The following is a 14,215-nucleotide window of genomic DNA, read 5'->3' on the forward strand; positions in this document are numbered from 1 at the left end:
AGTACACCAAGCACACATCACTGAACTCTACAAAGTGCCTGGTGGCGCACACCTTTAATCCCAGCGCTCAGAAGGTAGAGAAAGGCACATCTCTGAGTTTGGGGCCAGCCTGTCTACAAAGAGAGTTCAGGACAGACTACACAGAGAAACCCTGTTTTGAAAAGCAAAAAACAAACAAACAAACAAAAAACCAAACAAACAAACAAACCAAAACAACAACAATGAAAAACCATAAAAGACCTTATGGGGCTAGAGAGACAGCTCAGGGGTCAAGAGCACTGGCTGCTCTTCCAAAGGTCCTCAGTTCAATTCCTAGCACCTACACGGTGACTCCCAGCCATCCATAATGAGATCCCGTGCCCTCTTCTGGCATGCAGGTATCCACACAGATAGAACACTGTATACATAATAAATAAATCTTAAAAAATAAAATAAAATAACAGACTGAGGCTACAGCCCAAAGTGCTTGCTCAAGTCAACCCTGAAACTACAAAATAAAACACAAACAACAAAAAAAGGCAGAAAAAAAGTCACAAAGAACAGAGAGGACTAACAAGCATAAAAAATATGATGAGCCCAAGCTCAGTCATACTAACAACACTGAACATAACAGTTGCACATCATACACACAAATAAACAACAAATCCTAAAAACCAATGCTAGTAGTGATGCTAGGATGTAAAGGCCACACACTCGTCAAGTCATGCACTCCCTGAGCGCAGGGGTGCAGACCTGTGCTGCCACAACCTCCGCCCCCCGTTAAACAAATAAATCTTAAAAACTAATCCTGCAAAACATTAACATTTGATGACCTCAAAGTATCAGAATTGCTTGTATTAGTCTCTGAATTTTCCCCAGAATTTAAAATAAACATTTTCACATTTATTTGTGTGTTCACAAGCACACAAAAGTACAGGTTCCTACAGGGGCCAGAAGCATCAGACCCTCTAAAGCACATGCCACGGGACACATGCAGAAATCAGGGTAACTGTGCAAGTTGGTTCTCTTCCCACCATGTGAGCCCTGGGTGTCAAATCCAGGTCGCTGAGGCTGGACAGCAAGGACTCTCTTAGCCACTGCGCCACCTCTCCAACCCTCAGTCACCAGGTACAGAGGTACATGCTGTAATCTCGGCACTCCTTAGCAGGAGAGCTTCAATTTCAAGGCCAGCCTAACTCTACACAGGGAATTACAGAACAGCCAGAAATGTGTAACAAAACTAGAATGACAGACACATATAGAAAAAAGGTATTTGTACTCACTTGTAGCCACATAGCCTAGCTGTGGAACCAAATGCTCGTCCGCTGAATTCTCTCGACCCGGGACTAATCTCTGGTACTTAGTGGGATGAGGGTTCCCGTCCACATCCACCAGGAAGGGCGGGGGCATGAGGTGAGGGGCCTGCTGTGTCTGCTCGTCCAGCACATAGTTATTGGAGTCTCTGATGAGCGGCCGGTAGTCAGTGTGGAAGAACATCTGCTCAGGAATCTAGAAGAGCCACAGTTGTTAATGCACCTGAGACCGCAGTCACAGACAGTGATGTTAAATAAATACATCTGAGACCGCAGTCACAGACATGATGCTAAAGCTACTTAAGATTAGATGGACCAGGACATTGAATAACTGTTTTCAAACTTTCTCTCCCAACTACTCATTTTATATGGTACAAGAAAGCATTAAAAAATGACCTTTTCATATGGTTTGCTGCATCCAAAACCAAATATCAGAAGATGCCCATGAGAGTCTGTGCAGGCAAAATGCTGTCCATCCTGGGAAAACTTACAGTCAAACACAGCTCCGTGTCCTTGTCCTTCGATCTAGGAGAGCCAGGGGAAAGCATGTTAGGCGCAGTGACAAGCTGCTGGTTTCAGCACTTTGTACCTGACCGACTGATTCAGAGCACACCCCACCCCATGACCAGCACAGGCCACAGGGGCACAGAGCACCCAGAGCTGGCAGGGCAGGCAGCTGTCCGCACAGCCTGAGTACCGAACAGCAGACCCGGCGTCCCAGCCACTGCAAGCACTATAACCGGCTTTAGCTTCACGGTACTCTGTGTGGGGGTATTTTGCCTACACGTTTATGTGCTCCATGTTCACACCTGATGTGTCAGAGGTCAGAAGAAAAAACACCAGATCCCTAAGAGTGAAATGATGGTGGTGAGCCTCCAATGGGTGCTGGGAATCAAATCCAAGTCCTCTGCTAACGCAACAAGTTCCTAAGCACTGAGCCATTACATACTGAGCAAGGAAACTCTGCTGGACTCCTTTAACATGACATCTGTCTACACTATATTATTCTCCTTGAACTTTGCTGTAAGAGACATCGCATCCAGAAAAAGTCCTCAAAGATCTAATCATTACTCTCAAAACCATCAAATGAACACATAAAAAAACAATTCAAAGCTTTCTTAATTTCACACAAGTAAATGGCATTTACTTTTATTAAGCTGTTTTAATATGTAAGAGACTAACACCCTACGCGTCCATGACTAGAGAAGTAGCGTTCAGGCTTCTCTGGAGACTAACCTGGCTCTCACTCGCAGACAGACTGCTGACGCGGGCGGCCACAGGCCACTCGCACTCACACTTGTGCTCACCTCACTGCAAACTTCCAGTTTTCACCAAAAAATGCTCTTGTGTGTCAAGCGTGAGAATTCTTTCCAATTCTTTAGCCTGCTTCAGCTGTCTCTCCGAGTTACATTTGGTTGGGGAATGGAACAGTATACCACAATGCAATAGCGTTCTAGACTTGATTCTCCAGGACTTAACTTGGAGGGAAGTGTGCTCAGCACTGGGGGCTTGAAACACCAGACTGCCAGATGTGGTAGTGTACACCTCTGGTCCCAGCACGCTGGGACAAGGAGTGTGGGAGGGTCCTCTGAGTTCTAGAGAGTAAGTTCCAGGACACCGAGGGCTACACAGGAAAAGCCTGTGGTATGTCCCACTAGTTACAGCACAAATACCTACCCAGTGGCCAAGCAAGCCAAGAAAGGGGTGGCACACTCATCAGTACAGGTTAGCAGACATGAGATAAAGTCATCCAAGAGCCAGTAAGACAGCGCAGTGGTAAAGGCACCCTTTACCAAGCCTGGCACCCTGGGTTTTCTGCCTGGCCCACACGGCAGCAGAGAACACTCCAACTCGTCCTCTGCCCCGCACGTGGACGCTGTCAGGGGCATGCTCACACGCACGCACAGGAAGTAAACGCATGCACGGGACCCTGCGCGCCTTCCAACACCCAACTAACACTCGGGGCCTACTGCAACCTCATCCCAGCAGCACAGGGCCCAACTTGCCTCCTGGTAATCTACCCCTGGCCAAGAACTCCAATCACAGAAAACTGAAGAAAATGCCGAGGGCAGAGCACCTGAGAACAGCCAGGATCCTACCATACACACTGGCCAAGTCACACCAAAAGGATTCCCAGGGTCACGCTCCGCACCGTTTCCCAAAATGAGAAAACCACCTAAGCAAAGCAAAGCAAACCTGAGTTCCCTCTGGAGTCTGTGTGTTCTACAGTGGTTCCTAGAGACACAAGCTCAACTCTTCCAGAACTTAATATCTGGGTGTCCTCCGCACCCCTCAAGGTTTTCACAAAGCACAAGCTCAGTTCCCCAACACCCTGCTCTTCAGGGAGCCCAAGCTCAAGTACCAGCACCTACATCCAGCTGCCCACAACTGCCTGTAACTCCAGCTCCAGGCAATCTGACACCCTCTCTGCTCTCTCCATAGGCATCCAGACATACATATATATGCAGACCAACACACCAACACAAAAGATTAAAATCTTAAACAAAAAGCAATTCTAGCTTCTCAGATGGACAATGACGTATCATCATACAGGATTGATTCTTCTTTGTGTAGAGATTATTCAAATATATTCTGTTAAGGTTTGAATTAATATATTTTGTTTTAACAAGTTAAATTCAAATTACAATATTCTGGAGCAAGCCACAGTGGCATACACCTTTAATCTCGACCCTCAGGAGGCAGAAGCAGAAGGCTCTCTTTTGAGTTTCAGGCCAGCCAGACCCACATCGCTAGTTCCATGCTAGGCAGGGCTACACAGCAAGACCCTGTCTCAAAAAAAAAAAGTAAATAAATGTTCTTATTCTTACTAACTCACTGAGGTCTTCCTAAACATTGCATTACTGTAGTTTTTCTTTTTTCATGAGACAGTAACTTCAGATGTAAGCTCTTGTATGTTTGTGTTTTGAGACAGGGTCTCATATCCAAGTCCAAGCATAGAGACAGGCAGATCTCCAAGTTTGAAGCCAGCCCAGTCAACAAAGTGAGTTCCAGGAGAGCCAGGGTAACAGAGAGAAACCCTGTCTCAAAAAAACAAAACAACAAAGAAATAAAAAGAAAGAAAGAAAAAAAAGGAGGAAAGTATTCAGAGTAAAGACGCTGGAATATAGAGCGTCTATATACCAGGTCTATATAGAATGTAATATAGAATGTGTCATGTTAACTGGGCGAGGGAGTTCACGTCTGTAATCCACCTGAGAAGGTTAGAGGGTCCAGGTCATCCTCAGCACAGGAACTGGAGGCCAACCTAAGTTCAGAGACTCCAACAAGGTGAGACAGCATGCACTTCTCAAACTCACACCTGCCTATAACTCAGCTCAAGTAGACCCCCACACATCCAGCCCGCACAGACCCCAACACTCACCACACACACGACACATAAGTCATAATGAAATGAATGTAAGAACTCCCATGCCGACACAGGATGGGATGGCCTCAAGCAAGTCACAGCGTCTATTATGCTGCCTCCAAACTAAATAGCATTGACGTGAGACTCAATATAAACCGCCAAAATAATTTCTTTTAATGAACTATATAAAAATACTGAAAAGCTTAAATATGTCCGTATCTTACACATTCCAAGCTGAGAACACTGAGGAATGGATCTCAGGTTTCACACACACAGTCCCAGACGCATCCCCAGGACCAGAACATCTCTGTGAAAATCTGTGAGGGACTGAATGACACTCTGTAACGTCTGCTCACGCTCACCTGGTGCTACAGGCAGCAAGGAGAAAACAACAAAAGCAGGCTACTGAGAGGCAGCCTGGCAACTCAGCACAGACTGTCCATGGCCATCTGCAAGTGGGTTCTGGCCCAAGGAACAAGCTATTGCTTTGGAAGGCACTGGGGCAACTAATCTGGACCTGGAGTCTATTACAGCCATAAATCCTATGGCAGCGTCGGCTCGGTCTCCAGTCAGGAGCTACGCAGCTAAGGGCACGAGTCCCTCCTGCACAGCGCCCAGAGTTCAATTCCCAGCACCCACATGGCTCACAACCGTCTGACTCTCCAGTTCCAGATATCTGCTGCTGTCTTCTGGCCTCTGTGGGCACTGCACATACAAAATAGATTTAGAAGACATAAAAAGTAAACACACTGAAGTCAGCACAGAAATGAAAAGCTGTCTCCGTAACTTGTGAACGTCCATCAGTTTAAAGAAGTCACACATGTGCACACATGCCTTCAGACTCTCGGCAAGACTCAGTCACCCTTGATATGTACAAAGGCTGCCATGGCATGGCAGTCAACTTCTTGCTAACTCTCATAATCCAAAAAGCAAGTAAGAAACTCAGTTCACTTACCATGTTAAAATAATGTTTCACCTTGGTGCCTTTTGTAATATCCCATATAAATATGCTGCCATCGTGTCCTGCAGATAACATAATTCTGGAATCAAAGGGATGTGTCTCCAAAACAAACACTTCATCAGCATGTCCCTTTATTCAACAAAGTCATAGTATTAAGGACAGTTCACAAGTTATATGCTGGAAATATTTTTAAAGTCACACTACATGAGAGCTTTAAAGTTTTTAATGTATCCTAGCGACAATGACCTACACATTTTTATATACACATGTATATAAAAATTCCCAGTCATCTGAATCACTTAAACAATTCAGTATAGTTGCAACAGCAACGTTATACTTTCAAAGGAGAGAGTTTAAGTAGGGAGGTGCTGGAGAAAGGCCCAGTCCTCGGAGCACAAGTCCCAGCACCCATTTTCAGCTCTGCCGTGACTCAGGTTCCAGGGCAGAAAGACCCTCTGCACAGTTACATAGAATTAAAAATCATCAGGAATGAACATTTTAAAAAGTCTGGATGTGGTATGCACACCTTTAGCCCCGGGACTCGAGGCAGACACATCTATGAGTTCACAGCCAGCCTGGTCTACAAACAGAGTCCAAGACCACCCAGCCAAGGTTACAGAGAAAATCTCTATCTCAAGAAACAAACAAAACAAAACAAAAAACAGGTTCAGGGTCACCAATCCTTTGAGTTAGAACCAGGCTATTCTAGATAGAGTTCCAAGACAACCAAGCTACACAGAGATCCTGGCTCAAAACCAAAACAAAAAGTTTAAAGTTTTTTTGAGATACACACCAGGTTGAAAGTCAACCCAGCATTGTGAGAAGAGAAGAGAAGAGAAGAGAAGAGAAGAGAAGAGAAGAGAAGAGAAGAGAAGAGAAGAGAAGAGAAGAGAAGAGAAGAGAAGAGAAGAGAGAAAAATATAAAGATTCTGAGCTGGAAGTGGTAACACCAGCTTTAAATCCCAGAGCACAGCAGGCAAAGGCAGGAGGATCTCTGAGTTTGAGGCCAGCCTGGTCTACAGGGTGAGTTCCAGGACAGCCAGGGCTACATAGAGAAACCCTGTCTCAAAAAAACCAAAAACATAATTAAAACAAATCAAGTAAGAAACTCTGGGGTTAAAGAGATGGCTCCGTGGTGAGCACCTGTTCTTGACCCAGGTTTGGTTCCCAGAGCCCACATGGTAGCTTCTAAACGGACTTTAGCCAGGGTGATCTGACACCCTCTTCCGACCTCTGTGGGCACCAGTCACACACACAGTACACACACATGCAAACACTATACACATAAAAACACATGTGAAACAACTGATAGAACAGGTTAAACGTTCTGAGCTCTCATATCAAGTTGAAAGCACCTACCAGTAGGTTATGGAGCAGCTGCCCAGTGTAAGAGTCCCACACTTTGAGGACGTGATCGTTCACAGCAGTGACGACAATGCTGTCGTCCTGATTCCAAGCTATCATTGTGACTTTGGGTTTCATAAACCTCTCTTCTTCGGAAGACGTGTCTCTAACAAGACAAAAACACCGAGTAAGCTCACTCAGATGGCAGATCGCACCCGCGGCAGTGGCACACACCTGTGGTCCCAACACTGAGGAGGCAACCAAGTGTGTGTGAGTTCCAGGCAGCCTGGCGTACGCAATGCGTTCCCGACAGCCAGGGCTGCACAGAGAGAGCAAAACACTGAGGAGGCAACCAAGTGTGTGTGAGTTCCAGGCAGCCTGGCGTACGCAATGCGTTCCCGACAGCCAGGGCTGCACAGAGAGCAAGCAGCTCACAAGGTACACAGTCCCTCAGCACAAATACAACAGAAAAAACGGCCAGATGAAGTTCAGCTGGCAAAGCGCATCTCGCATTCAGTGCGGGTTTGATCACCAGCCGTAAAACCACACATGGTGGTGAAAAGCCTACAACTCTAGCAGGTGGGAAGTGGAGGAGAGAATTGTATGTTTAAGGTCAGCTTATGCTACATGAGACCAGCAGGAAAGCGGAGAGGGTAGGGAGGTACGCATGTGTCCACTTATCCCTAATAAACTACCTTCAAGAGGTTAGGGCAAAGCCAGGGGAGAGGGTAATTACAAATAACACAGCCAGGGCGGGACCTTGGACACCACTGCCACTTATAAATACACAAAGTTCTCCTGTTCCCACCCCACAACTGACTGCTAATTTTCTGTCAACTGTTTCTCCAGAGATCTGGAAAAAAAAAAAAAAAAAACCCTAAACTGCTAAAAGTGTAGGAAGTGAGCTGAGCCACGGCTCTCTGCTCTCACAACGAAGGTAATGTGACCAACCACTTCAATCTCTGCCACCACTTTGGCTGCTTCTGTCAGGATATTTTATCACGGGGACACAAAGGAAACTAAGGCATGACAAACGCTTTGAACAGGTACCTACATGAGAATAAAAGAGAAAAATAACCAGACAAAGCAGAGAATAATGCACATCTTTCAAATCCCACCATTTGGGAGGTTTGTTATTTTTGGGGGGAGTGAGAGTAGACAGGGTCTCTCTATGTAGCCCTGGCTTATCCTGGAACTATGTAGACCAAACTCACAAAGACCCACCTGCTTCCTCAGGGCTGGGATTAAAAGTATGTACCACCATACCCAGCATCAAAGCCACTTTATAAGACTCTGGGTAGGGCCAACTGTTTAAAAATTAAATAACAAGCTATATTTGCTTATTATGTTTTCCAGTCTCCAAGAGAGCGACTGGTTTTTGTTTGTTTGTTTGTTTGTTTGTCGTCATCATTGTTTTTCATTTACTTATACATGTCCGGGGGAGCAACCAGCAGTAGAGCACCAGTAGCAGCAAAGGCTACCTTGGGTACTGTGACGAGAGTTGTCTACCTGACAAAATCTAGAATGGCTCAGGAGAAGAGTCTCCATGAGGGACTGTCTAGATGAGGTGTTACCTTAATTGGAGCTGGCACATCTGCCCACTGCAGGCAGCATCCATTCCCTAGGCAGAAATCCTGAACTACGTTAGCTAAGAGGATCCAAATACTGAGCTACATGCAGTCATGCAGGCATTTCTTCTCCCCTGCTCTTGACAGTGAATGTGAATAGCTCCTTAGAGTTCCTGTCATCATTTTCCCACAATGGAATGTAAATTATAGGTCAAATAAGCCCTCTCTTTCCTAAGCTGCTCTGTGTCATGGTATTTTAACCAGCAACACCAAAGAGTCAATTCTAGCCAGGCAGCAAAGGTAAACATCATAGTCCTGTGCTCTCAGCACCTGGGCCAACACTCTGCTACCAAAGGGAAAAAAAAAAAAAGTCTGTTCCAAGCAACCCATATCAAATTCCTTTTTGTTGTTTTGTTTTTTTCAAGACAGGGTTTCTCTGTGTAGCCTTGGGTGTCCTGGACTCACTTTGTAGACCAGGCTGGCCTCAAAACTCACAGAGGTCCGGAGTGCTGGGATTATAGGCATGCATGCACCACACCTGGCTAAAAGATGGAGGCAGGCTTGCCTCCGCCTCCTTCAGCGGTGTGCACCTCCACAACCAGTGAAATTCTTTTTAAAATCCCATCTTTAAAAATGTAAATTTTAGGGCTGGAGAGATGGCTCAGCCGATAAGAGCAGTTGTTGCTCTTGCAGAGGACCTGGGTTCGGTTCCCAGCACCCACATGGTGGCTCACAACCATCTGTAACTTCAGACAGCACCACATGTATGGAGGCAACACACACACAATTTAAAAAAAGGAATAAATCTAAGAAAAAAAAATGTAAATTTTAAACACTGGGAATAACTTGGTTGGGATTCCCCCCTACACTGGAGGTTTTAAACACAAATCCTAAAAAGAATGTAACCGTAGGCAAAGTGAAGGTCCATTCTATGTACCTGACTGAAGAATACTTGGCTGGGTGCCTGTGACAGTTATAGCTATGGAGACCATGAGGACGCTGGCTAATCACACAACGGGTTCATATGACGGAAGCACTGGGAGATGGGGAGGGTAGGAGGCTGAGTGAGAGGCAGCAGCTCGCTGCATGCATGCATGTCATAGGGCCTATGTCCTCTCCTGGGCTATTCCCTGTCCCTCTGCTCTCTGCTTCCTGAACCAACACAGTGTAGACCGCTCTGCTCTGCCACATCCCCCCTTCCATGATAGATTGAAGCTCCTCAAACTATGAATCAAAATAAATCCTTTCTCCTTTACTCTATTTTCTGGCAAATGTGGTCAAAGTAAAAAATACACATGTACTTTCCTTCATTAATTCAGCTATCAGACTGAAGTATTTTAAAACACACAATGGTCAGTTCACGTAGACAAGCTACTCATCATAGGACTTACCCTGAGATTCTGGTAGCCATATCCAGTAAAATGCTTCTCCATTCCAACTGTTCAAACCTCCAAATCCGTGCTGTTCCATCTCTGCTGCCACTTAAGAACCTTGAGACATTAGGAAACTCTACTCACACGCTGGCTACCAAGTGCCAGCTCTAACAGCAAGTGAAATACAGATTTAAAGAGCGGTCTTGACAATATCTACAGGGTTAGTCAGACTCTTCGGGCATGGCTGGATGGGGAGGACAACCCAGATTTACAAAGCAGAACATGCTATAAACATAGTTGTTTCTTAAGCACAATGAGTTTTGGAAAAACAATTTAATACAAGAGGGGGAAAATATACCTTCAAGAGGGGGCAAAAGATGTGGGAAGATTGGCAGCACCAGAAACGCCATCTTAAGCTTGTCCTTCTTTAACTTAACAGACATTGAATATAAACTATGAAATTCAAGCTTTAAAACCAGCCTTATCCTACATTCAGAAGGCAGCTGCCATGTGTAGTATCAAATCCTTGCCCTTGACAGCTTTCAGTTTTTTCTTAACCTTTTTTGGGAATCAACCTCCAGGTAAGAGCTACTCTTGATCCCAGCAGCAGGCACCCAGCTCTAACTCTCACACAGCATGCTCTATTCATTCATTGCTGAAACGCACTGCAATGCACAAGATGAAGCCAGAATAGTCAACAGTACAGTGTGATGTTTCCAAAACTGCTGCGAAGATTTCAGTACCAGAAAAGAAAGTATGGGATGGCATTACATCTCAGCAGCAGAGCACTGGCCTACCACGCACCAGGCAGGTTCTACATCAGGATCAACCACCACCACCAAGCTGGTGCAGTGATACATCCATTAGATTGAATCCATCATTCGAAGTGCCATTATACCCCAAAATAAAAATTAAACTGCATATAGTAATGTGAAGCAAAGCAGTATTTCCTAACTAGGGCAGTAAGTGATGTTATCTGATACACGGGAAAACACAGAGGTGCAGTGAACACTTACCGGTCACCATTGTTACAAAACTGGATACTATCAACTTTATCCTAAAGAGACAAAAGCAAACAGGAAAACGATTACTTACATTATATCAATTCAGTGCTACAAAACTGGATACTATCAACTCTGTCCTAAGAAACAAAAGCAAATAGGAAACCGATTATCTAAGTTATATCAATTCACTGTTACAAAATTGGATACTATCAACTCTGTCCTAAGAGACAAAAGCAAACAAGAAAACGATTGGGTACATAAAGAGTCCTTGTTTCCAAGGACTGAATACCTTGGTTTAACAGCAAACCAATCCCTGACCTGGCCAATCACTCTATCTGTGTCACATCTACGGAAAGCCAAAAGCTGCTAGAGGTCCCTTGAGAGTGCTAAGACCTTTTCAAGAGAACCACACTCAAAGATAAAGACTGGCATTCCAAACTATAGCTGTGTTTAAAATGACAGCACACTTAGAAAGCAAAGAAAGGTAACATGTGCAATGTGATCAAAACAGGCTTTATTGAAGCCAAAAAGATGCTGCAAAACAAAACATGTCATTCAGCACGACCTAAACCTATCTACTCACTACATAAGCTCTGAATATGGACTGCTTAGGACTGCTGTTCCTAAGGCACACACGGTTCTCGAGACCACGTGGGTAGTTCCAGTTCCAGGAAGTCTGACCCTCTTCAGTCCTCAAAGGCTATTAGGCAAACAAGTGGTTCATAAACACACAGACTTCAATGTGTACAACTGATTTTTAATGGAAGTTTTAAAATGTTTTCTTGCTGTGTGTGGCCTGTCTGAGTGTGCATGTGCACATGCACATGAAAGCCTGAAGTACACACTGAGTGTCTTCCCCTACCCACCCCACCTTAGACATTTGAGCCCTTCCCGGAACCCAGTACCATGGCAGCAAAATGGAGCTTCAACGACACCCCGAGTGTCTCCACCCTCCAGCAGGGCGCACACCCACGTCTCCGTATTTGCACAAAAGCACTTTACCCAGTGAGCATCCTGCACAGTCACACTTTCCCTTAGAGAAAACCTAGCCCTTGACAATACTCTAAAATACTAGTAACAACAGCTAGCCATTGCTGTGATGCTCTTGTGCAATGTACACATTTACAGTTCACATGCTGATTTCTCTCCCCCACCATCAGGTGTCAATCCTGACATTGCATGGTGTTTATTCTAAGCATCACCTGTCTCAAGTTTGTGTAAACATGCCACCGTTTGTTCTCTGTATTGTCAATAAAACGACCAGCCAGTGCTGTGCAATGGGGAGAATAGGGTGGGACATCCTGGTCCAGAGAGGAGGGGAATGAAGGGACAGGAGCAGAGGTTAGCAGGAGGATGAACCACAAGGAGGATGAGAAGGACCTAAGATATGACTAAAAGCAAGTATAATGAAGGAAATCTAAATGGTAGGAAACTATGCAGGCTTGGAGGTTTAGGACAGTTACTATTGCCCAGCATTGTGCTCTAGGTTAATTAAATAAATCCCAGTCTCTGTGTGGTGATTTGGGTATACAGGTGGTTTAGGAATAACTGCTGGTTAACTAAAAGATAAATCAATAATAAATATTAATAACCCATAACAGCTAGCTTACTAGACATTCAAAGAGCATTCTAACTTCATGACCTTGGTTAGAAGAATAGCTTTGCGTATGAGCCATTAAGATTGTCATAGTCAATATTGGGCTAAAGCCAACCAAGGACCACGCATAGACTGGCCCTAGGCCCCTACACATATGTACCCGATGGGCAGCTTGGTCTCCACGTGGGTTCCCTAGGGGAATGGGAGCTGTCTTTGACAAGGACTCTGTTGTCTGCTTTTCAATCACTCCCCCCTACCCCCACCCACAGCAGGGCTCCCTGGCCAGGCCACCATGGAAGATGTGCGGGGGAGGAGGGGAGGCTCTCCTTTTCTAAGGGTAAAGGAAGGGGGATAAGGATAAGAGGAAGGGAAGGTGGGATGTGAGGAGAGGAGGGAGAGGGCTACGATTGGGAAGTGAATAAATTAATTTTTTAAATGCATTATTCCCATTCATCTGACCTGGCAATGATTTCCCTCTGTCCATCCTCTGAGCAGAGTAAGGATCATCCTGTACCTGAACATCTTCATCGTTAGGTGAGGCTGAGACACACGCAGCTCAATGTAGACTCAAGCCACTGCATCTGCAGTTAAGGATGGCCCTGTACTCCTTCTACACTGGAGGCTTCCCAAGAGCCAGGATTATAGACATGACCCACATACTCAGCTCTGGTTTATAAACACACAACTTCTCTAAACTTTTAACTGTTTTAGCTGTGAATGTGCTTAGACTATCACACTAGGGCAAGAGGGCAGCAGCAGCAAAGCCTTAGCTAGCATGTGTGGCCACAGTTCAATCAATGCCCAGCACTGAGAAGAAAAATATAATAAACAATGACATCTCAGACGGGCAAGTGACGCCGGGCATGGTGGCCACGCTTTAAACCCAGAAGCAGGCGGATCTCTGTGACTTCAAAGACAGCCTGGTTCACAGGGCAAGTTCCAGGGCAGCCACTGCTATACAAGAGAGCCCCCGTCTTGAAGAAAACAAGAAAGAAGGAAATGCAAGTGACTTCGTGCTTCAAAGTGTAACTACTCTGCAGGTGACACAGCTGGGCAGCTGCACACAGCGGCGCTCGGCAGGTGGCATGTGTGCAAGGGCTGTTCAAGCCCAGCATGGTGGGTCAACCGCAGAGTGGCGCCCTGGCCGAGGGGTGATCAGCAACTGCTAGGTGACTACAGGCACATACACTGCTAAGCTGACCATGCTCCCAGAAGGCCACCCATCCAAGAACATCTGGGCAGCACAACCTGGCCCTGACTGGGGCTAGGAGGAAGATGCCAAAAAGCTGAGTATGAAGAGTATAAGGGAAGGAGTACGGTTCAAACACATACAGATTGTCATAAACAACAGATTGGAAGGAAGGAGGAAGGATAGGATAAATGGAGATGATGGAGAGATGATGGACGGTGGATGGATGATAGTTGGATGGATGAAATCTGACTCTCATCAGATGTCTCTACAAATAAGGAGGGTAGGGCTGGAAAGATAGCTCATCAGTTAAGAGCACATAGTATTCTCTGAGAGGACCACAGTTCGCAGAATTCAGCCATGTGGAGCAGGCTCCTGCTGCCTGCAACTCCAGCTCCCAGGGATCTAGCCAACTCCTTTCTAGCCTCATGTGGACATACCACCTTACCAACAGACCAGCATGTATACATACACCATTTTAAAAAAAGAAAGAAAAGGAAGTAGACCCAAGTGGCACCTG

At 45.5% G+C, this 14,215-nt stretch overlaps 1 protein-coding gene across 4 annotated transcripts in view; it reads right to left on the minus strand.

The window, feature by feature from the left end:
- Brwd1 (bromodomain and WD repeat domain containing 1) overlaps nt 1-14,215 on the minus strand; it is an 83,237-nt gene that overhangs the window by 50,226 nt on the left and 18,796 nt on the right. For all 4 annotated transcript variants that reach the window (XM_055614822.1, XM_055614820.1, XM_055614821.1 and 1 more), the window contains exons 12-17: nt 10,922-10,962; nt 9,924-10,022; nt 6,980-7,130; nt 5,615-5,749; nt 1,689-1,817; nt 1,263-1,488 (exon numbers count right to left, since the gene is read on the minus strand). In XM_055614822.1, coding sequence (XP_055470797.1) covers nt 1,263-1,488; nt 1,689-1,817; nt 5,615-5,749; nt 6,980-7,130; nt 9,924-10,022; nt 10,922-10,962 — 781 coding nt within the window. The remainder of the gene's footprint in view (nt 1-1,262; nt 1,489-1,688; nt 1,818-5,614; nt 5,750-6,979; nt 7,131-9,923; nt 10,023-10,921; nt 10,963-14,215) is intronic.

The sequence above is a fragment of the Psammomys obesus genome, unplaced genomic scaffold (genome assembly GCF_907164565.1).
Source record: "Psammomys obesus unplaced genomic scaffold, mPsaObe1.curated_primary_1811, whole genome shotgun sequence".
Lineage (NCBI taxonomy): Eukaryota > Metazoa > Chordata > Mammalia > Rodentia > Muridae > Psammomys > Psammomys obesus.